At 41.9% G+C, this 23,240-nt stretch overlaps 1 protein-coding gene across 1 annotated transcript in view; it reads right to left on the reverse strand.

Annotated features, from left to right (window-relative positions):
- Positions 1-2,772: 2,772 nt before the first annotated feature.
- The window catches only part of LOC117506558 (cadherin-22-like), a 766,928-nt gene continuing 746,460 nt past the window's right edge, over positions 2,773-23,240 (reverse strand). The window contains exon 14 of the mRNA XM_034166074.1: positions 2,773-4,330. Within this exon, the coding sequence (XP_034021965.1) occupies positions 3,807-4,330 (524 nt within the window). The 3' untranslated portion in view covers positions 2,773-3,806. The remainder of the gene's footprint in view (positions 4,331-23,240) is intronic.

Genomic DNA, 23,240 nt, shown 5'->3' on the forward strand with positions numbered 1-23,240 from the left:
TGTAAAGTAGGTAAAGTTGTGTACTTTGTGCACTAAGAAATTCAAGAGTACAGCCAAGCAATCACTAGCTAACCAATAATGGATCAGCTAACCACTCCTTAGGCTCACACAGGATTCACACAGATGTAAATAAATGAATTAAAATTCACAGCAGTTACACTGAAAAAGTAGCAGAAGTATTCGCCTTGTATGAACAGTAAAAAAAAAAAGAACCTATAAGCAAACCACTGCTAAGATTAACACAGGAGTAAAGTACTGAAATAATATTCACAACAGTTACACTAAAAATTAACATAAGACTTTAAAAAATTGGGGGGGGGGGGGGGGGAGCGAACTAGCTAATGCAAGCTAACCGCTAGCAAAAATGCTATCCACTCCTAAGATTTACACAGGAGTAAAATAATGACCTAAAATTCACAGCAGTTACACTGAAAAACTAACAGAAGTATTAAACAGGTAAAAAAAGAAACAGTTATAAAAGTAACGGCGGGGGGAGGGGGGAGTCAACCTAGATAGCGAAAGCTAACCGCTAGCGACTGCTAACCGCTAGTGATTCACAACAGGACTGTAGTTAAATAAGGTTCAGAGTAGATTCAGTTAACCAGAAGAGTGCTAAACAGAAATAAAAGAAACGTATAGAACTGTGTTAAGTTCAGTGTCACAACAGCAAACATTGTGTATAAAAATGGCAGTAATTAATACGTAGTTAATGAGTTTTTTTTTTGATAAATCCCACACATCTTGAATGATTTATTTCAGTTCCACTGTTGCGGTGTATGGCATCAACAAAAAAAAAAAAGTATGTCCAAATACTAATGGACCTGATTGTAATTCCTATTAGCAGAGTAAGGGCCCTGTCCCACTGGAGAGAGGATTAATTGCGCATGAATTGAGTATACAAATTGCGGGCCTTCGTTGTCGTCTGCAATAAAAATGGCCAAAAATGACAAATGTCGCAGTATGAATTACGGATATATTAATAATATATAGCAAATATATGATGAACAATCATATATGATGGTGAAGAGAGAGCTGAGTAGGGGGGCAAATCTGTCGATTTACCGATTGATGTACGTTCCGATCCTCACCTATGGTCATGAGATTTGGCTCATGACCGAAAGAACGAGATCGTGGGTACAGGCGGCCGAGATGAGTTTCCTCCGCAGGGTGGCTGGGCGCTCCCTTAGAGATAGGGTGAGGAGCTCGGTCACTCGGGAGGAGCTCGGAGTCGAGCCGCTGCTCCTCCACGTCGAAAGGAGTCAGTTGAGGTGGCTTGGGCATCTTTTCCGGATGCCCCCTGGATGCCTCGCTGGAGAGGTGTTCTGGGCACGTCCCATTGGGAGGAGGCCCCGGGGAAGACCCAGGACACGCTGGAAGGATTACATCTCTCAGCTGGCTTGGGAACGCCTTGGGGTTCCCCCGGAGGAGCTGGGGGAGGTGTGTGTGGATCGGGAGGTCTGGGTGGCTTTGCTTGAGCTGCTGCCTCCGCGACCCGACTCCAGATAAAGCGGAAGAAAATGGATGGATGGATGGATGATGAACAATCACGGTTATATAACGCATGTAGTGAGGAAACTGATCCGACACATTGAGATTATCACGGCAGTATTATGAGTGTATTATGAATGCATCGCACACGTGTTGCGCTTGTACGGCATCTGCATTGCAGTCATAAAAGAAGTGCACTCGGGCTGTCGGCATCACTATCCAGACCAACAATACAGCCTCTGTAGCATTTGCTGGACTTGGACAAGTTGATCACAGAGTTAATGTTCTTGTTGTCATGCGAGGGTTAACTGTTCATGAGTTTGGGGAGCGGGAGGGGGAAAGCTGCTCGGGGTGTGAGACGGTGTTTTTTTTTGTTTGATTTTTTTTTTTTGAGTGAGTTGTGGATAAACAGCAGCTCTTCCTTTTGTTGGTGTTAAATAAAAGTCCTGGATTGCAGCAGCTATTACGTCTATGTGGATTTACACAGCCGGACCGGCACTGACTGGCAGGTATGTCACTTTCTGCCACATATAGTACTTTGAGTTTACGTGACGTGTTTGTTATGCATTCACAGATTGTCCACAAATCAACACTTTATTCGTGGCCAGTTTGTATGCATTCGCTACAACATATTTTAGTTTGTGATGTGGACATGATGGGCACGATATATGTCTGTTTTACACACTGTCCTGGTCCGCTGCCAAGCCGCAAATCCCCGTCAGTTGCGGATATCAGCGGTTAACGGCAGATATACAGCGCATAGAGTGAGTATGTATTGTGTATGAATTGAGTATATATGGAGTATGTAAGGCGGATGTCATCCGCATCCAGATTTTTGAACAGCTCAAAAATCCTGGCTGCGGACATGCGTGCCTCTGCGGATGATCACGGTCGTGTTCGGATGACCGCCGACTCATACAGGCATGTTACACGGATATTGCGGATGTTTGGCGAATATGGGCCAATTTTGTGCGCAATCCATATGCAAATCCTCCTAAACGCCAGTGGGACAGGGCCCTAAGGCATTGAAGAATTCAGCTTATCACAGACACTGACTTTGTTACCAAAAATTTTTTAATATTTATTTAATTAAATATTTTTTTCATACATTGCAAATTTAAGGTCAACAATGAGCAGGTTGTGGGTATCTGGTTGGATGTGTTGTCCATTCATCACATGTTACCGCGCTTATCAGACATATCCTTTTATCAGTCGTCCCCCATCCTCAAAGGAAATAAACAAAATAAAATAAAATCATTTTAGGTTTTTAAAAAAAAAAACACATTTTGTACACATTCACACACAATTGAAGAATGAAAAGAGGCTCTTCTTGGGACAAAGGCGCCCGGCAGCCAATTCCATGGAGCAGTCATTTTGTTTAGTCTTAAATCACTGTTGAGGTTTGTGCCTTATTGCCTTACAATTGGCTGTGGAGAGGATTGGAAAAGAACACAATTGTCCTCAGTATGTCACCTCCAAAAAGCGCTTTATAAATCACAAGAACAGAGGGAGAGTGTGTCAGTCTCAACAGCTCAGGCCAAACCAGACGTTCTCGCTGTCCATCTGTCTCCAACCCATTTAGAGTTTCTTTGCCATTAATCTGTCCAACATAGTTTTTCTTTTTCTATTTTTTTTTTTACAAAAGTCATCATATACAAAATAAATACAAATATTTTTCTTTCTCTTTAGCATTAAGAATGCAATTTTATATTCCCCAAATGACACCGTATTGTGATCCACTGTCACAGCAGTCCTTTTTTTCCTTAAATGTTGTCCTCCTCCCCTCATTTTATTGTTGAGCACTTCAGCAAAGTTCAGTCTTGCCATTGCCATTGTGGTGTAAATAAATAAATAAATAAATACATAAAAATGAATAAATACATAAATATTCCTTCTGAAATAAATACATGTTCAGACAGTTTGCCTTGGTATGGGAAAACCTAGTCAACATAAGATGTTTTGAAGTCTGAAAACCGTCAGCAGAGAAATCCTTTCTTTTAGACAGACTGTGTTTAAACAGCAATTTTCATGAGTGGCTACCTTTCTCTTTCTCTCACTTAACTCAAGGAGAATCATACAAACAACACACAAACAGAAGTGTTTGTTTTGTTTTTTGTAAGCAGAAACTTGAGTTTAAAGTCAGGCGCTGGGAGGTTTCTTCTTTAGAGAGATAATGAGGCGGTGCTCTGTCCTTACAGAGTACACAGTACTGGCTCTGATGATCTCTGTTGAGTGCCATGAGGTGAGAAGATGAGGCAGAAGAGGTGGAAAGAAGAGGACAGAGTGGAAATTAAAAGTCTCTCCGCCAAGGAGCTGTGCTAGGACCCCTCCTCTTCTGGATTTCCTGGAGCATAGTAACCTGCCAGTTGCCTGAAACGTGGTCCCCAGTCGCTGAGGTAGGAGAAATCCTGCTCTGATGTGGTGGACAGCGTGTGGATGGAGCTTAGGGAAAGAGCGGGTGAACTGGTGCCCTCAAAAGCGTATGTCTGAAAGGAATCATACGGTGGCACTGACAGGTCCGCGTCTGCTTGCTCCACCTTCTTACGGATGTAGCCTTTGAATAAGGAGTAGTCTGCTGCTGCCAAAGCCGCCTCAGCACCACTCGCCCGGTTAGCCTGAACCCACTGAGGCAGCGAGCGGATCTCTGAGCCAGAGTCACAGCTCTTGGCCTCGGGGAAGTCATAGAGGTTCCTCAGGGCGCTCATGTCATAAGCCTGAGTATCCTGCTCCCCACCGCCCTCGTCGTTGTACTTGATGACGTTATCCCTCATGTCCTCTTCATCCTCTGCCATTCTCTGGCTCTTCCTGTGGCGCTTCAGTGTCAGAATCAGCAAAACAAGGACTGAAAGACAAAAAACCAAGAAGACTATCAAATGCACATGTTCATTCGTGTTGATGTATGAGTGTTTTATGCAACTTCCCCTATGAATGACATACCCAAAAAATAAAAGCTCATGTATAACCCTTGAATATAGGAGGTCTATTAGAAAAGTATCCGACCTTATTATTTTATTTAAAAACCATATGGATTTGAATCACGTGTGATTGCGTCAGACAAGCTTGAACCCTCGTGCGCATGCGTGAGTTTTTCCACGCCTGTCGGTTGCGTCATTCGCCTGTGAGCAGGCTTTGAGTGAGGAGTGGTCCAGCCCCCTCGTCGTTGTTTCATTGCCAGGAAATGGCGGAATGATTTGGGCTTTTTTTCTATTAGAATTTTTTCAGAAACTCTTAGAGACTGGCAGCTGGAAACCATTACAAAAATTTAGCTGGCTTTCGGTGAAAATGTTACGGGCTTGGTAGAGAATAAGGAGTGTTACTGTTGCTTTAAGGATGGCCCCCAGTGGCTGTGGGGCGTGCCGCGCTCCGAAGCCCCATCGACAGGCTGAACGACCATTTCATTTCTAAACGGTTGGCTGTCTGGATCCGTGACCATTGTGTGCCATTTCTCTGGTTATCACAAGAGCTGGAGATCAACCATTTTCCAGCAGATTTCACTTTTAACAAGAGATTTTGTCATGGAAAGCCGAGCGGAGGCTTCGCGCGTCACGATGGATTCGCTACTGGAGCCAGACAAAACCACCTATGTTTTGGTCTCACAGGACGGCTTTGAGATGGCCTTCAGACAGCTGTTGGTGGTTTTTCCATTGAGTGATTATCCGAGAAATTGTGGATGTGCCTGGACATGCCAGAACATGTCCTGTGAGCCTTCATCACAGCGTTGCTGTGCGCCATGCGGCACCGCCGCGACGTGCGAAGCCTCCCCTCCTCTTTCCATGACAAAAACTCCTGTAACAGTGGACTGTGCCGTTCATTTCCAAACTGGACGCTGTGTTTTATCCGGGACGTCGTCTGACTAGCACAGGAATTGTGAAAAGATGTGGAAATCAGCACTTTTTCGGCACACTGAGACAGACGTGCGGAGGAATTCCGCACATCGCGGCGGTGCCGCATGGCGCAAAGCAACGCCGTGATGAAGCCTCACAGGACATGTTCTGGCATGTCCAGGCACATCCACAATTTCTCGGATAATCACTCAATGGAAAAACCACCGACAGCTGTCTGAACGCCATCTCAAAGCTGTCCTGTGAGACCAAAACGGAGGTGGCTTGTCTCGCTCCAGTAGCGAATCCATCGTGACGCCCGAAGCCTCCGCTCGGCTTTCCATGACAAAATCTCTTGTTAAAAGTGAAATCTGCCGGAAAATGGTTGATGTCCAGCTCTTGTGATAACCAGGGAAATGGCAACCGATGGTCACGGATCCAGACAGCCATCCGTTTAGAAATGAAATGGTCGTTCAGCCTGTCGATGGCGGCTTCGGAGCGCAGCGCGCCCCACAGCCGCTGGGTACCGTCCTTAAAGCGACAGTAACACTCCTTTTTCTCTACCAAGCCCGTAACATTTTCACCGAAAGCCAGATAAATTTTTCTAATGGTTTCCAGCTGCCAGTCTCTAACAGTTTCTGAAAAAATTCTATTGGAAAAAAAGCCCAAATCATTCCGCCATTTCCTGGCAATGAAACAACGATGAGGGGGCTGGACCACTCCTCACTCAAAGCCTGCTCACAGGCGAATGGTGCAACCGACAGGCGTGGAAAAACTCACGCATGCGCACGAGGGTTCAAGCTTGTCTGACGCAATCACACGTGATTCAAATCCATATGGTTTTTAAAAATAATAATAAGGTCGGATACTTTTCTAATAGACCTCGTACACAAAAAGTAATCATTTACGTATTTGTACTAAATAAATAATAAACTTTGAGAACTTCAGGAAAAACTTTAAGATTAGACATTCCAAACTTCAACTCAAAACTTGAATCTATTTAGACAATCAGAGGATTTTATTTTAAATTATACTTTAACATTAAAATTCTATTTCAAAATGGTTATTTCAGTCACAGAACAAGCCAACGCGTTGGATTTTTTTTTTCTTTTTTGTGACGATGCTCAAAATAAAAACTCCAACAACTGACAGACACATGGGGGGGGGGGGGGGGGGAAACAATGTAAACACAAAACTTGCCCTTGTTTTATTTTACCCCCCACCACCACCACCACCAGCACAAAGAGATATTTGACCATTCGAAGGACAAGATATTTGATGCATATTTTAAAAAAGGAAAGCATGCCTGGTGCCATGACTGCACAAAAGATGATAGAGCCACCCATCAATCAAGCCTTCTACAAGTGTTTTGCCGAATTATGGAGAAGGACTTTAAAATTTAAAGCTGTACACAATGTGACACTGTCAGGAGATCAAAGAGGTACTATTTACTCCAGAAACAATCTTATGATTTCTTTGAATTGATTTTGGAATCTCAACATCGTAAAATGCAATATTTGGACTCAATATGTTCCAGGGAATGAATGTCTTCCATACATACCATATATTGCCATTTTAGTACAAACTATTGATTATAAAGTGTTGCAGCCCCTACTTAAAAGCACCGGGACAGTACCATGACCTGCGTTTATGGGGATAATGGAACAATTTACAGAGGAACACTTTTTTTTTTGTTTGTTTTTACACTACGATTGTTCTGTGCCAATCTCAAGGAGGCTAAAGACAGCTGCTACCAAATGTTTTCTATCTAATTCATTAAGCTTGATACATTTATGATCTTGTGATTTATTTGAGTACTCTTGTCATAAACAGCTTGTTGCCTGCTTTTAAAATGCTGTTCCAAAACAGTTTTGCGGCAACTCATTGCAACCTTTTCATGTATGCAACAGAGAAATACAAGCAGAGCAGCTTTAAGGTCCTGTCGATGAACAAAGCGCGGACTTCAGGCTCCGTCACACTCACACCCTTTTGTGGCCTACAGTGAGGAAAATAACTATTTGAACACCCTGCGGTTTTGCAAGTTCTCCCACTTACAAATCATGGAGGGGTCTGAAATTTTCATCTTAGGTGCATGTTCACTGTGAGAGACATAGTCTAAAAATCCGGAAATCACAATGTATGATTTTTTTTTATAATTTATTTGTATGTTACCGCTGCAAATAAGTATTTGAACACCTACCAACCAGCAAGAATTCTGGCTCACACAGACCTGTTAATTTTTCTTTGGGAAGCCCTCTTATCATGCACTCTTTACCTGTAATAATTGCACCTGTTTGAACTTGTTACCTGTATAAAAGATACCTGTTCACACACTCAATCAATCACACTCCAACCTGTCCACCATAGCCAAGACCAAAGAGCTGTCTAAGGACACCAGGGACAAAACTGTAGACCCGCACAAGGCTGGGATGGACTATAGGACAACAGGCAAGCAGCTTGGTAGAAGACAACAACTGTTATGATTATTTATTAGAAAGTGGAAGAAACACGAGATGACTGTCAATCTCCCTCGGTCTGGGATTCCATGCAAGATCTCACTTTGTGGGGTAAGGATGATTCTGAGAAAGCTCAGAACTACACAGGAGGACCTGGTCAATGACCTGAAGAGAGCTGGGACCACAGTCACAAAGATTACATTAGTAACACATGATGCTGTCATGGTTTAAAATCCTGCAGGGCAGCAAGGTCCCCCTGCTCAAGCCAGCACATGTCTAGGCCCGTTTGAAGTTCACCAGTGACCATCTGGATGATCCATAGGATGCATGGGAGAAGGTCATGTGGTCAGATGAGACCAGAATAGAGCTTTTTGGAATCAACTCCACTTACCATGTTTAGAGGATGAGAACAACCCCAAGAAAACCATCCCAACCGTGAAGCATGGGGGTGGAAACATCATACTCTGGGGGTGCTCTTCTGCAAAGGGGACAGGACGACTGCACTGTATTGAAGGGAGGATGGATGGGGTCATGTGTTGCGAGATTTTGGCAAACAACCTCCTTATCTCAGGAACAGCATTGAAGATGGGTCATGGCTGGGTCTTCTAGCATGACAATGACCTCAAACACACAGCCAGGGCAACAAAGGAGGGGCTCCGTAAGAAGCATTTCGAGGTCCTGGAGTGGCCTGGCCAGTCTCCAGACCTGAACTCAAAAGAAAATCTTTGGAGGGAGCTGAAACGCCAAACTTGAAAGATTTGGAGAAGATCTGTATGAAGGAGTGGACCAAAATCCCTGCTGCAGTGTGTACAAACCTGGTGAAGAACTACAGGAAACGTTTGACCTCTGTAATTGCAAACAAAGGCTACTGTACCAAATATTAACACTGACTTTCACAGGTGTTCAAATAGTTATTTGCAGCAGTAACATACAAATAAATTATTAAAAATCATACATTGTGATTTCCGGATTTTATTATTTTTTTTTAGATTATGTCTCTCACAGTGGACATGCACCCAAGATGAAAATTTCAGACCCCTCCATGATTTCTAAGTGCAAAATTGTAGGGTGTTCAAATACTTATTTTCCTCACTTTACATTTGATCTCGATTACATCCTAACATCCTAACATGAAATTTTCACCAGATGTCAGTAACAATCCAAGTAATTCACACATACAAAGAAATCAAACCACCGATGTACATAAATTACATTACATGTAATTATATGAAATGACACAAGAAAAATATTGAAGGGGGGGGGGGGGTGTAACACAGGCAGGAAAAGCCAAGACACCAGCTGAAATCTGTCAGTATTTAAAAAGCAATCCCACCCCTTGTCAGTGCAAATTAATATCAGCTGGTTCACTCCTAAGTGATGGCCTATAAAAAGGCATCTCATTATCAAGGTGTCACACAAAAAACATCTCATGATGGGTGAATGCAAAGAGCTCTGTCAAGATCTTTGCAAACTTACTGTTGCAACACGTACTGATGGCATTGGTTACAGAAGGATTTATATACTTCTGAAGGTTCCAGTCAGCACTGTTGGGCTATAATCCGGAAGTGGAAAGAACATCATTTCACCATAAACTGGCTATGACAAAGTGCTCCTCACAAAATATTTCTTACAGAGGAGTAAAAAGAATTATCAAAACAGTTGTCCAAAAGCCACAGACCACTTGTGGAGAGCTTCAGAAAGACCTGGAATTAGCAGGTACAATTGTTTCAAAGAAAAACATAAGTAATGCATTCAACCACCATGGCCTACAGCTTGGGACTCTGGCAAGAACAGTTGCATTCCTCCCCTCTCCTCTCCTCCTTTCTCTCTATCTCTGCTCTGACCTTCAAAGTCCCAGCTTCACCAGACTGTGAATTCTTCAAATTAACATTTGGATTAACCATGGAATTGATCAGCTGGTCTCTCAACACTATTGACATAATTTTTTCGACAAGGAATCAGGGCTGGGGGACCCTGCATGCCCTGATGGAATCTAGCCAGCGGGCTATGCTCTCGACACCTGAGAGAGACGGGGTGTGACATGCTTGGCTCCACTCTCTGTGGAAGATGTTGAGGATTCGTTCCTATTCGCTTTTATGGTGGGAGGTTTGACACTGATTGGTTTGTGCACTGCCCTGACCCACAGGAATATTAGCAAGATGGCTGCTTCCAGAATTTTGTCCCAGCATCTATCTGTCATGATTAATGAGTTGGGCAATGCTGTATAATCTCAGACTGCATGAACTCTTGAACTCAAACGCAAAATGGATACAATCTTGGAGCAAATCATTGCATTGCAAAGGAATGTGTTGCTGAGGACCGGAGAATATTCTTCATAAATTTGGACTCTACACGGTCAGTAAATGTCATGTGCAGTAAATGGAATTTTGTATCTCTCTGCCTAACATCAACATGGTAGCCTTATAGGCTCCTGAATGCCAAATTCCCTGCTCTTCCCTCAGAAGGATCTACAGCCTTGGTGAAGGAATTCGGCTTCCCCCTTCTCATCTTCCCCCACCCCCTCCAGCCTGCTGTTGCCTAGCAACGTCAGACTTTACACACACACACGTACAGAAACTGTCAGACTTTACACACACATGGACAGAAATTGACAGAAATTTAACTCATCTGCACACAATGCATGTCTCCCTCCCTCCACCCCTATTACCCCCCCATGTCTCTCCACTCCCCTCACCCTGGCTTACTCCCTGCTACCTCAAAGGCAGCGCGGTTTTTACTGCTGCAGCCTTCAACCACCAAGCTGGGTGGCACAGACCCCTCCTGCTGCGGCCTTGACCCACTTTGCCTCAATTTGGATGACAGACTACTTCAAGTTTAGCGAACATAAACAATGTCAAATGTATATGTGTTGTCTTTAATTTTGATGTGTGCCTTTATTACGGTAAACAAGTAATAATTGTGGATTAATTGATGTATCTTGTCTTAGGTAATTGGTTGTAAACATAACTGCCCTTTTAGGGATCAATAAAGTTGTCTGAAGTCTGAAGGCCTGTATGCACACTCACAACACAAGACATCATTGCTGAAGAAAAAGCATGTTGAAGCTCATTTAAAATTTGCTGTGCAACATTTACACAAGCCTGTCAAATACTGGCAGAATATAGTCTGCTCAGATGAGACCAAAATTTAACTTTTGAATGCCATAATACACATCATGTTTGGAAGTTAAATGGCACTGCACACCGCCTCAAAAACACCATACCAGCAGTGAAGTTTGGAGGTGGAAACATCATGGTGTGGGACCATTTTCAGCATACAGCACTGACAAACTTCATATATTCAAGGAAGGATGAAAGGAAAAATGTACCAAAACATTTGTGATAAAATCTACTATCATCTACCAGGATAATGAAGATGAAACAACAGTGGACATTTCAGCAACATAATGATCCCAATCCCACAACCAAGGAAACTCTCAGTGGGTTTCAGAGAATGAAAATAAAGCTTCTAGAATGGCCCAGCCAATCACCTGCCTTAAATCCAATAGAAAATGTATGGAAAGTAGTTCATAGAAGAGGCCCACTGAACCTTCAAGATTTGAAAACTGTTTGTGTGGAAGAATGGGCCAAAATCACATTCGAGCAATGCATGCGACTACTTTCTCCAGAGGAGGCATCTTGAAGTTGTCATTAGCAACAAAGACTTTTGTACAAAGTATTAAATAATTTCAGTAAGTGTGTTCAATACTTTTTCCCCATGTCATTCCATTGTATGAGACACAACTTAATTTCTGTAGTTATTTGTTTTGGTTTCTTTGTATGTGTGGATTACTTGGGTTGTTACAGACAACTGGTGAAAATTTAATGTCAATAGCACTTTTAGAAATATATTTACTGAGAAAAATGGTGACATGCTGTATATATTGCACTGAGTGGATGAAGCATGGTATTTTTGAGTACTGTATTGATGTACAAAGGATCCAGTGACAGCCTATAATGTATGGGTTGTAATGTAAAGGTTGTAATTGTCATTACTGTGACAGTACTGTCAGAAATACATCCATTATTAGTGCTTACTGCATCCTGTTTTGCCCACATCCTTGCTCTACAAAATATATTGTAGTCCAAAATTCAACCACGTCTTCCATGTCCCTGGAAAACAACCACGCCCTTTGATGCATCTATTGGGTTCCTAAATACAGGTCCTGGCTGGGTCCTCCTGATTTTTTGTGGATGTTGCGAAAATGTGACTGGATGCAATGAGATGTCCAAGACGCGGCTGGATTGGATCAACGTGCTGGATTGGATGTTTTCTGTGGCAGAGATGGGATGGACTCTGCTGTAGGAACAGATCCAACGAGTGGCTCAATGACCCCCACCACACCACACCTAACCCCTCCCCAACTCCCCCTGCCTTTCCCCGATGGTGGACTGGACGCCTGCATGGATTCTCATCAATTTTGGTTGTGTTGTGTTCTGTACTGTAAACCTTTTTGGTAGAATGGCCTAAGCCAGGGGTGGCCAAGTTCGGTCCTCGAGAGCCACATTCCTGATGCTCTTACACTCAACAAAAATATAAACGCAACACTTTTGGTTTTGCTCCCATTTTGTATAAGATGAACTCAAAGATCTAAAACTTTTTCCACATACACAATATCACCATTTCCCTCAAATATTGTTCACAAACCAGTCTAAATCTGTGATAGTGAGCACTTCTCCTTTGCTGAGATAATCCATCCCACCTCACAGGTGTGCCATATCAAGATGCTGATTAGACACCATGATTAGTGCACAGGTGTGCCTTAGACTGCCCAGAATGTTGTCACCTGAATCCAATGAAAGGCTCATTAAAAGTCTGCTAATGAGTCTTTCATTGGATTCAGGTGTGTTGGAGCAGGGAGACAACTAAGAGTGTCAGGAATGTGGCTCTTGAGGACCGAACTTGGCCACCCCTGGCCTAAGCAGAGGGTCACCTCTTTGAGTCTGGTCTACTTGAGGTTTCTTCCTCAATATCATCAGAGGGCATTTTTTTTCTTCCCACTGTCACGTGTGCTTGCTCTAGGGGTTGGTAAGGTTAGACCATGCTTGTGTAAAATGCCTTGAGGCAGTTTTGTCATGATTTGGCACTATATAAACTAAATAAATTGAAAATAATTTGAAATTGAAATGAGGATTTTAGGCTTCCACTTCAACTATACCATAACTCAACATTCCTGTGACTTGAAACCTCATGTTGTTCCAGTTGGAAATGTAGTAATGTACACAAACTGGTCTGCCTGTTTTTTTTTATATTAGTTTTAGAGAAAGCGTCAATAGACACTGAACAACTTCACGTTGCCAGACAGAGCAGAGAAATTATAATTTAAGCTACTATTATCAGTGACTGATGAACATAAAATATGTGGTTAATTGTGTCACCAATTAAAATGTTACAAACCATCAAGTACCAGTGCTGCTGCTGAGGAACAGTTTTAGGGGTGGGGAAAATGTGAAAAAAACCTTTCTGTCATTTTTCTTATTGTAATTCTGTTAGGTTTATAATTATTTGGACACTGGGTCAATTTTGGTAATTTCGCCTCTGTACACCTCCTCAGTGGAGTTGAAGTAAATCTATCAAGATGTGTTTGCAGTCCTGACTTTCAGCTTCATTTCAAATGGTTTAACAAAAATGTTCTTTTTTTTCTTTTTATACACAGTTCCTTCATTTTCAGAAGGCAAAATTATTTGGTCAAACTAAATACGAGTATAAGGGGAATTGTTAATACAAATCATCAATTTTACAGCCAGGTTCTTTGGACAACTGAGCAGTTGGATATGAGAATATTTCCAAGTCATTGATTATATTTTAAACTTTATTTATGACAGTCAGTTAGAAAACAGTATTTCTGTTTGGTAAATCTGTCCTAAGTAGACAGTTCTTAAAAAAAAAAAAAAAAAAACTGAATCGCAGTGGAAGAAGCAGACTAGGAAGGGAAGTGAGCAGGACACCCAGACAGCTCTGAAGGAACTACAGGCTTGTGTGAAGAAACTGTGCATGATGCACTTTTTGCTTGTTGAATCACCAGTTATAAAGTATCACACTTTCATGCACCCAACTGTTCATGCATTGAGCATTTCCATAAAGTATGTGACTATAGCAAAATGTGAAGTTCGTTTTGTCTACTCTTTGATCAATATCTCATTGAACCTGAACATCATCGAGGATGATGCTGAAAGACCGATTCCATGACCTGCAAACAATCATAATAAAGTTTAAATTTTATCAACAGCTATTTGTGAGAAGACAACCCTTGAAACTGGTAGTGAGTGTAAACACAAATTAAACACTGTGCTTTTGAATGTGTGGATTAATATGCTTGCTGAGTCAGCAAGCATATTAATCACAGTTGAAAAGCTCCCATGTTTTCACACAGTTGAAAATATGAATGAAGATAAAGAATCAAGATAAATGAAACAATAAATGCAACTGGCATTTGTGCAACACACACAAAGGAACCACCAAGCCATCCTCTGTCTTCCTGTTAGTCCCCCTCCCTCTGAGTGAGGAGCTGTACAGTCTGATGGCCTGAGGGACAAAGGAGTTTTTCACTCCGTTGGTCCTGCACTTGGGAAGGAGCAGTCTGTGGCTGAAGAGGCTCCATTGGTTGCTGTGCAGAGTGTGACTGGCATCATGCATAATGTCCAGTGTTCTCTTCTCTGCCACCTTCACCAGAGAGTTCACCTTCATGCCAACCACCGAGCCACCCGCCTGATCAGTTTGTCCAGCCTACATGTTTCCTTCTTGGATGTGCTGCCCCCCTCCCCAGCACTATGATGCAAAGGTAAAAATCTGAACAGCTCTCAGATCAGCAGTTCATTCAGCAAATACATGGCTTTAAGTCAGTAAGTAAGTGAAGTTTATTTGTACAGCACCTTTCACAATAAAATCACAAAGTGCTTTCCAGCGAAAAAATAAAATAGAAACACATTAAAAACAGCAGGAACATAAAACTAGTTTAAAACTGTTGCTGCACAGGTGACACGGATTAAGACTTGTCAGACTGTAAATTTAAAGAGCTTTCATGCAAGACTGGCATTCAATTTAATAATAAAAAATAAACAGACATCCAAAATCCTCAATCAAGACCAGTCACTTCTCGAGTAAACATAGTTTAGGACTCGTGATGCTCCACAAATTCCAAAATTCTGTCATCCTGCATACCTCCTATGATAGATTTCTCATTGCTTTCCGTGAAACTTTTCAGCTGCCCCTGCGCACAAAGTAAGACACAGCAGGGGAAGCTCATATATTATACAACTTTTACAGTTTAAATGCATGAGCATTGATTTTTGTTTCATTTTTCTTTTATATTCCTTATTGCCTTGCCCAGAAATATGAGTGAAAAGGCTTAATGGAGACCAATCTGTATATCAGTACTCATCCAAGTACGGTGGATCTAAGACTCTGAGGTTACATCACTACTTCCAACCAAAGGCAACCACCTACAATAGAGGAGAATTAAGTTTGGATTTTAAAAAAAGGAACACGTGAGATGGATCATGTTATAGACTAATAAGACTAGAGGAAAACAAAGCAGAGATAAATAAATGAGGCTTTAATTTCAGCTTAGTTATTTTAATTACTGCCTACATTTGTGATTAGAAAAGACTCAATTAGCAAATGCACCCACACCCGGAATTCATCATCCGTCCTCCGGGCTGAAAGCTCGATGAGATTTGTCGGCGACTTATAACAACATCAAATGCTTGTTTAAGTGATGATAATAAAAACAAACTGTGGCCAGTTTTTAATAAATTACATATGTCAGTGTGGAGTGTTATAATGATAATGAACTATTCTCTGCATGTAGTCTTGTTAGTGAAGAATAAACACTGCACATAGAAGTAAACCGACGAGGGATGATGTCTGAAGTTATTTACAGTAAAGTTACAGATGACATATCATATTTAGCAACACAGCAGGCGACATATGCTTTTGTGATCATCATGTTTGTATGCTTGTACGATGTACACAGGAAATTTTGCTGAGTAAAATTTACACTGCTGGGATAGCATTTGATCCAGAGTCTAAATAGAGTAAATTACACTGTATCATAGAGTGAATCAGCTCGACAGTTGTCACAGACTGAACGGTCCGCCCCCTAAACAGCCGCCCGTGTGACACAGAGTCTCTCCACCCAAAGCGATCAAATGGATTAATGGGAATATTAACCATCAGATGACAAGGTAAAACCTCTTTAGTCAGCTTTAAGCAGAAACGAGGCATTAAACGTTGGCGCAATGAAATGTCCGAGGCGCAGTGAACACATCACCTAACAGCTTGTGCACCGCGCCGCTCTGATCACTTCCTCTGTCTGTTATTATGGAATAATGCTGGATTTATGTGGACAGGATTGTTGTACAAAAGCTTCAGATATCTTGTCGCTGAGATAGATGATGATTGGAGTGCAGTTTTAAGCAGAAACGAGATGATTATCAGTGAACCACAGCTGATGTCGTAAGCGCAGTGAAGGCAGGGCTGACAGAGGACCGTTCAGTCTGCAACCCCATCTGTTCAATGTAAGTGGTTTTACTAAAAAAGTATGATTTTATACTGTTTTTAATTGATTTAGCTCTGTGATAGAGTATAATTCACTCTATTTGGACTGGGATCAAATGCTATCCCAGCAGAGTAAATTTTACTCAACAAAATTTCATGTGTATGTATGCGTTTTGGCAATATATCTTAAGAATGCCTAATCCAGATATGATCAAATAGGTGCACTGGGAAGAGGAGATCAGTCAACTATCAAGTTCAAATTTCAAGCCCCATGCTGGAGAATTTTTTTTTTTTTCTTTTCTTTTGCATTATCTCTGTCTACCATATTGGCCTGAATATAAAATCACATCTGAACTGAAAGCACTCGGAAAGCGCAAACCTCCGCCAAGGCCATAGGGTCACTGAGGTCACATGGAATGCCCTTTGGCAAAGAGACTTATTCCACGTCGTTTCACACATCAACCGTCATGTTTCAGATTCAGTGGATAAACCCTTAGCTCTTCAGCAAATGTATTTATAAAGAGAAACTGCATGAACTACACAATGTTTTTTAAATTTTCTAAGTTTATTCAGTGAGGAGAAACAAATGCTAAATTATTGTTGTGTCGTAACTTAATTTTTGTTCAGCCTTTGTGATCCATCTTCATGAAGTTAGATGCAAAAATGTTGAACTTGGCCCTATCCTGCAATGATAAAGAATCCTTAAAAAAAAATTACTGGATCCGGATCATGTTCTGGATCCAGTAAATATTATCATTACCAAAATTTTATGACTTCTAAGTTAGGCCAAGATACACCCCTGGTAAAACTTTCATTGAAATCCGTTGAGGATTTTTTGAGTAATCCTCCTAACAAACCAACCAACAAACAAACAAACGGACGCAACTGAAAACATAACCTCCTTGGCAGAGGTAAAAATATGGGGCCATGTTAAAATTGTTGACTAGACATTTATATGTCACAGATCTACAACAATAGGTGGTGCCATACACTCATGAAAGACATGCTTCTTGGTCAACAACAGGCTAATATCATGGTCATGGAGGACCACATTGGAAATAAATGTGTTTTACATTTTATGTGTTATCCATCCATCCATCCATTTTCTTCTGCTTTATCCGGAGTTGGGTCGTGGATTGTACTGTACATGTATAAATTTTACCAAAATAAGTCCATTCATAGATATGACATAGTTACAACATGGAATGGCACTTGTCTGTATTTTAACACCACACTTACTTAGGGCCCCTTCACACATAGTGCGAATTTGGTCGATTTGTGCATAAAGTGCGCATGAAGCAGGAATCATATGCAAAACGTGCAGAATCACAGCTGCCTTCAATGCCTCGTACACCTGTTGCTCCAACTATTTGTGCACACCAACGGCTGAAAGACAGAGTGTGCGCTGTGAGACCTCATCGGACCCTCTTGCGGCAGGTGTCGGCCAAATTCCAGGTGACACACATGAACATCTAACACCGACCGCTTGCATGGCACTTAGAAAATGTGCAGCCATTCGCACTATTAACACGACAACACTCAGCAGACAATCACTGTCGTGCTGGCAGTGAAATTTGTCTAAGTGCTTCACGAGTGTGGCTTTGGTGTGTGCGCTAAAATGACAGGAAGTGTGGCCACCGAGAGAAGCGGCTGTGGAGATCTGTCGATCTGGACATCCCAGCTGGACAACATGTACTGTGTTTGGACAGACATGAACTAACAACTGCTCAATGTGACATGCGTGTGTCTGCTTGCTGTCTTCACGTGGACATAAAAAGATATCACTGTGGTGATGGGCTGCAGCGAGCAAGCACAAGCACGTCACAGCCCATGGACAGGCTGCCCCAGGTTGAGACAGACCGTCACGCAGCGGACGATCTGACTGTCTTGTCATCCACGTGACATATGTTCCACATGACACGGTGTAAGTCCAACGGCGCGCGAACGGCCCAGCTGCAGCTTCCTCTGTGATTCAGGAAGTGATTAGAGCCATTTTCAACAGGCAATTTGCAGAATAAAATGATTAATCTGCCATGAAATAATTAGTTCATATAGGCAGCATCCAGCGCAGAGTGCATGGCAGCCGGTAGAACAAAGAACAGCATCCAGCTGTGAACACAGCAAATCTGATTTTCATCTGCTGCAAATCACATGCAAAGCAGACGTAATAAAAATGCTTTATTCGTGGCCAATCTGTATGCAGTCGCTACAACTTATTTAAGTCTGTGATGTGGACATGATGAGCCATTTTACACACTGTGTAAAATTATTTCTACCTCATAATTTTCTCCTCAGTTATATGCTCTCATTCACAACATGTAAGGGATGTATGCCTTCTCCCAGGTGGAGCCTACCACCCCCCACTTTGAGAGCCATTGCTGTAAACCAATTAACTGTGGACGGAATCCACATGTTTATCTTGCAGCAGGGACACTGAGCAACGGCAATAATGGGGTGTTAGGGAAGAGACATTTAAATAGATCATTAACCAGCAGGCAGCATGCATCCTCTGGAATGCAACCTGTTACCTAAAACAAATGCTGACAAACCCACAGAGATGAAAGGTCTGTCAGTTATAATGGGTGATGCGCTGTACAAGAATGCCAGACAATGTTTGATGCTCTAAACCTACAAGCACAGTGATCCACACATTGTGAAAGTGAAATATGAGATCATTTAGCACCAAAGTCTTGATGGCAGGACTTTTTACACTTTATACAGGGAATTTAAATGCTAAAGCATGAATGAGGAGCTAAGCTATCATCTCAACACTTTGTGACAATACACAAATGGAAACACATTGGAAAATCTACAAAAGGTTTTTAATTACCTCCTCAACTCAGCCACCAGAAGTATAAACATATGTATGTGGCAAACAAATTAAACTTGTAAAGACATTCACAATAATTAGCAGTCACATTCAAGTATATGGGTCCTGAGAATCTGACATCAAGAGACACCTAGAAAAGAGCTGATTGGGTCATAAAGTCCCTGGAAAGCAGGAATTTATGATACAATACTCTTTCAGCTAAACAAAAGTCAAGTCTTCAGGGTCGTGGTGCTTCCTGTCTTGCTATATAGTTATGAGAAGACCTGTATACTAACCAGTTATCTAAATGACTAGATTTCTTTGTTACTTGGAATCTGCATAGACTTGTTGGGTACCATTGGATTGACATTGTGTCAAGTGAGTTTTGTAGATGAGATGTACTACTTGACTGTGAGGAAACATCAGCTACAACATTTTGGCCATGTGGAGCATGAACCAGTATACAGGTACCTCAAGGTTGAGGACCCCTGTAACTTGAAATAGCCACGGGAAGACCCATGTATACCTTGGCTGGTGACTAGTTTTGTATGTTTTGGATGAACAAGATGCCTACCTTGATGATTCACCTGGGTCGTTCTGTATTGTGATGGATATGGCTTCAGCACATGCACCCAGACCTCATCTAACCTGCAAAACTACTAGAAGTGGTAAATCCTGGCACAAAAACAAACACCATAAGAGTTCTCAATACAAACAGTAAATTCACTATCCAAAATCACTATATCATATGTCTTACCAAATATGGTGACAAATTCTTACTACTACAGCAGATGTTTTGCTCAGTATATATATCATCATCACTCATCTTCAACCACTTTTCCAGCTTTGGGTCGTGGGGGCAACAGCTCCAACAGGGGACCCCAGACTTCCCTTTCCTGTGCCACATTGACCACCTCTGACTGGGGGATCCCGAGTTTTTCCCAGGCCAGTGTGGAGATATAATCTCTCCACCTAGTCCTGGGTCTTCTCCGCGGTCTCCTCCCAGATGGACGTGCCTGGAACACCTCCCTTGGGATGCACCCAGGAGGCATCCTTACCAGATGCCCGAACCACCTCAGCAGGCTCCTGTCAACGTGAAGGAGCAGCGACTCTACTCCGAGCTTCCCATGGATGACCGGACTTCTCACCCTATCTCTAAGGGAGACACCAGCCACCCTCCTGAGCAAGCCCATTTCGGCCGCTTGTACCTGCGATCTAGTTGTTTCGGTCATGACCCAACACTCGTGACCATAGGTGAGAGTAGGAACGAAGATTGACCAGTAGATCGAGAGCTTCGCCTTTTGGGCAAAGCTCAAATATATATATATATATATTTATTAGTGTGCATCCAATTATCCTCATAAGTCAGAGTATCAGCCTGTGTTTTTCATCTCATTCCCTATTCCTTGTTCGTCTTTCTCATCAAAGTGCTGACACATTCAGTACAAGCACAGACTAATCTGTACAAATGACTTGTTGCAGGTTGTACTAATTGCCTTCTTTTCATGTAAATGGTTGAAAAAATGGGGGGGGGGGGGGGGGGGGGGAATGCCCTGTGTGCTTCTGGACTCAAAAGCTGAGCTTACGTAAATATCCTTGCTGATCTTCAATGTGGATTTTTTCTGACTGGTAATACGCAATCTCCATCCTCTAACATTGTTAGGCGGGTGCTTTTGGGAAACCGGTGTCTGTAGCTATTGTGTTTATTCTTCTCCTCCATGAATGGTGTAAAGTAATTGCCCTGGGGTTGAGGAATCAGTCTTGCTTTGTGGTAAAGAGCACTATGCATACTAAGCAAGTGCTAAGACAATTATTCTAAATTCACACTAATAAGGGACAGTAATAGGAGGAAGAAACTCTGGTGTTATAAACTTCATAAGTACGGATCAGCTTTATGAGTGAATATGAATAAAGAAGTGGTAAATTTGTGGCAATTACTTGCTCATTTGTGAAAAATGCATTGCCTATTACTCTACCACAGTGCAGCAGATTGAACCATACCAGTGATTTTATTAGTGTTTCGAGCTTTGCTTTGCAGGAACCTTAAGTGCTCGTGTGCCGTTACCTCCTATATTTACAAAGCCGTTTCCCGTGTGTACAGATGTTGCAATAAGAGTTTCTGACAAGACAGTTAATTTACCCTTGTGCCGTGCTGGTTGCCCCCGCCCAGAAGTTCATCACAAGCAGATGGGAGGTAATTGGAATGGATGCATGCAGATGCTACGACGCAGCGGAATGGATTCATCACATCAGGTCTATAAATGAACTGATGGAGGAACTGTTTGTTTGCAAGGTAATTAGGCAGAAATTTGTTTTTCATTTTTCTCATCATCCAACAATTGATGTAATAAAGGTAGCCCAGCCTCTGGGGGGAGTGTGTGTGTGGGGGGGGGGGGGGTATCAGACTTGGGCATGTGGATGTGTACTTATGGGAAAGCAGACACACACCAAATATGGGCAAGTGCAGACAGTAAATGAAAGGGATAAAGCACAGTCAGTAACATTGCTGCCACATGCCACAGTGCTGATATGTTACTGTCATCATTTTACTGTAAATACCATATCAATCTAAAAATGGCTGCACACATATAGTGATATAACTTTAAGCTATTATCTCACAGTGCAGTGAATGCTGAGGAATGGAGGGAGGTTGGAGTTTCATTGTGGTTCGTAAAAGGTTGCAAAACAGTTTGCAGAGAGTTTTAGGGTTGCAAACCGTTTTTTTTGTCCCAAAGAAATGTAGAAAATGTTCAAAACATTTTTGAACATGTTCAAAATTTCTTTGAACATTTCTTTTCTGCAGACATTTGCAAAACAGTTGTAAGCATTTGCAAACAGTTGCAAAACATGTCACTAAAGTCCTTTGTGGTTCGCTAAGTAGAAATCCATCTCTGTATCTTGGATATAGCTTCTTCATGCAAGTCTTCTGAAGCAACTCTTCTGAGCTCTACCTTCCACAGTGGTCAGGAGAAATCTGAATGCTGGAGACGGTTTGCTTACACTTTTTATAGTATAGAGGGACTATAAATGCCTTTTTGGAGGAAAAGCAGCTGGTAATGTGATTTTGTTTGTTGCAGCTACTGTTTTTTTTTTTTTATGAAATACCACTATTATGCTCAAAATCTAATGTCAGAAAAGTTGCTCCATGGCAATACAAAAATCTACTAATGTCAATGTAGATCTGTCCTTGGTCTTGCTTAATAAAACCTGAAGGTTGTCACCAAACTGTTCAGGAGTTAGCATCTTCCACTTTTGCCCTTTAGTGTTGAACATGATGAAGATGGCTTGTTGTGGGTGGTGATACCGAGGTATCGCTGACATATGTCACTTCATCTCTCATTCTCTTGGTGTTTGTCTTTAGATAATTTGCTGTATTCTCCAGAAACCAATCTACATGTTCAGCCATTGTGAATAGCTGGCCTTGGGCCTTCAGTCTGTCCAAAATATAGAGTTTTTTGTTCTCAACATGCAGCAGATGCAGCCTCCTTCTTGCTCAGCCCAGCAGCTCTAAGATCTCACTGGTGCCTATTCCAGTCTGCAGTGACTGATATTGTCCATGATCTTGACCACTGGGCCCATTTTTCATAAATCACTTAAGGCATCTTTGTTGTGCAAGTCTTTTGTCGGCTTCAGCATATTGGCACAAGAGACAGTGTCCAAACTGGGCTTCTTCTTCAGCCTCTGATCAGTATATCACACTGCTTTTACAACTACAAGTTGTGAACAGAAGTTGTTGATATTCTCGACCTGTTCAAATACTGGATATTGTTTCTCATATGCTCTTGCTCTCTGTAGTATTCAAAAATCAACTTGAAAGATGTCCACAAATGAATGAAATGAAATAATTTAACTCATGCTTAAAAAATATAATGATCAAGAGTAAAGATTTCAGGTTGAATACCCTAAATGACCGCTTTATTTGGTCTGTCAGTGTTGATGTCAGTTATGCTGCAAAGGTAGTATGATATCCCTGCAACCTGGTTTCAGATTTCAATTTCAATTTTCAATTTCTTTCATTTTATATAGCGCCCAATCACAACAAAGTTGCCTCCATGCGTTTCACACAAGTAAAGTCTAACATTAACAAACCCTAGAGCAAACACACAGGTGACAGTGGTTTGGAAAAACGTCCTCTGATGATGTTGAGGAAGAAACCTCAAGCAGACC

Source organism: Thalassophryne amazonica, chromosome 3, assembly GCF_902500255.1.
Source record: "Thalassophryne amazonica chromosome 3, fThaAma1.1, whole genome shotgun sequence".
Lineage (NCBI taxonomy): Eukaryota > Metazoa > Chordata > Actinopteri > Batrachoidiformes > Batrachoididae > Thalassophryne > Thalassophryne amazonica.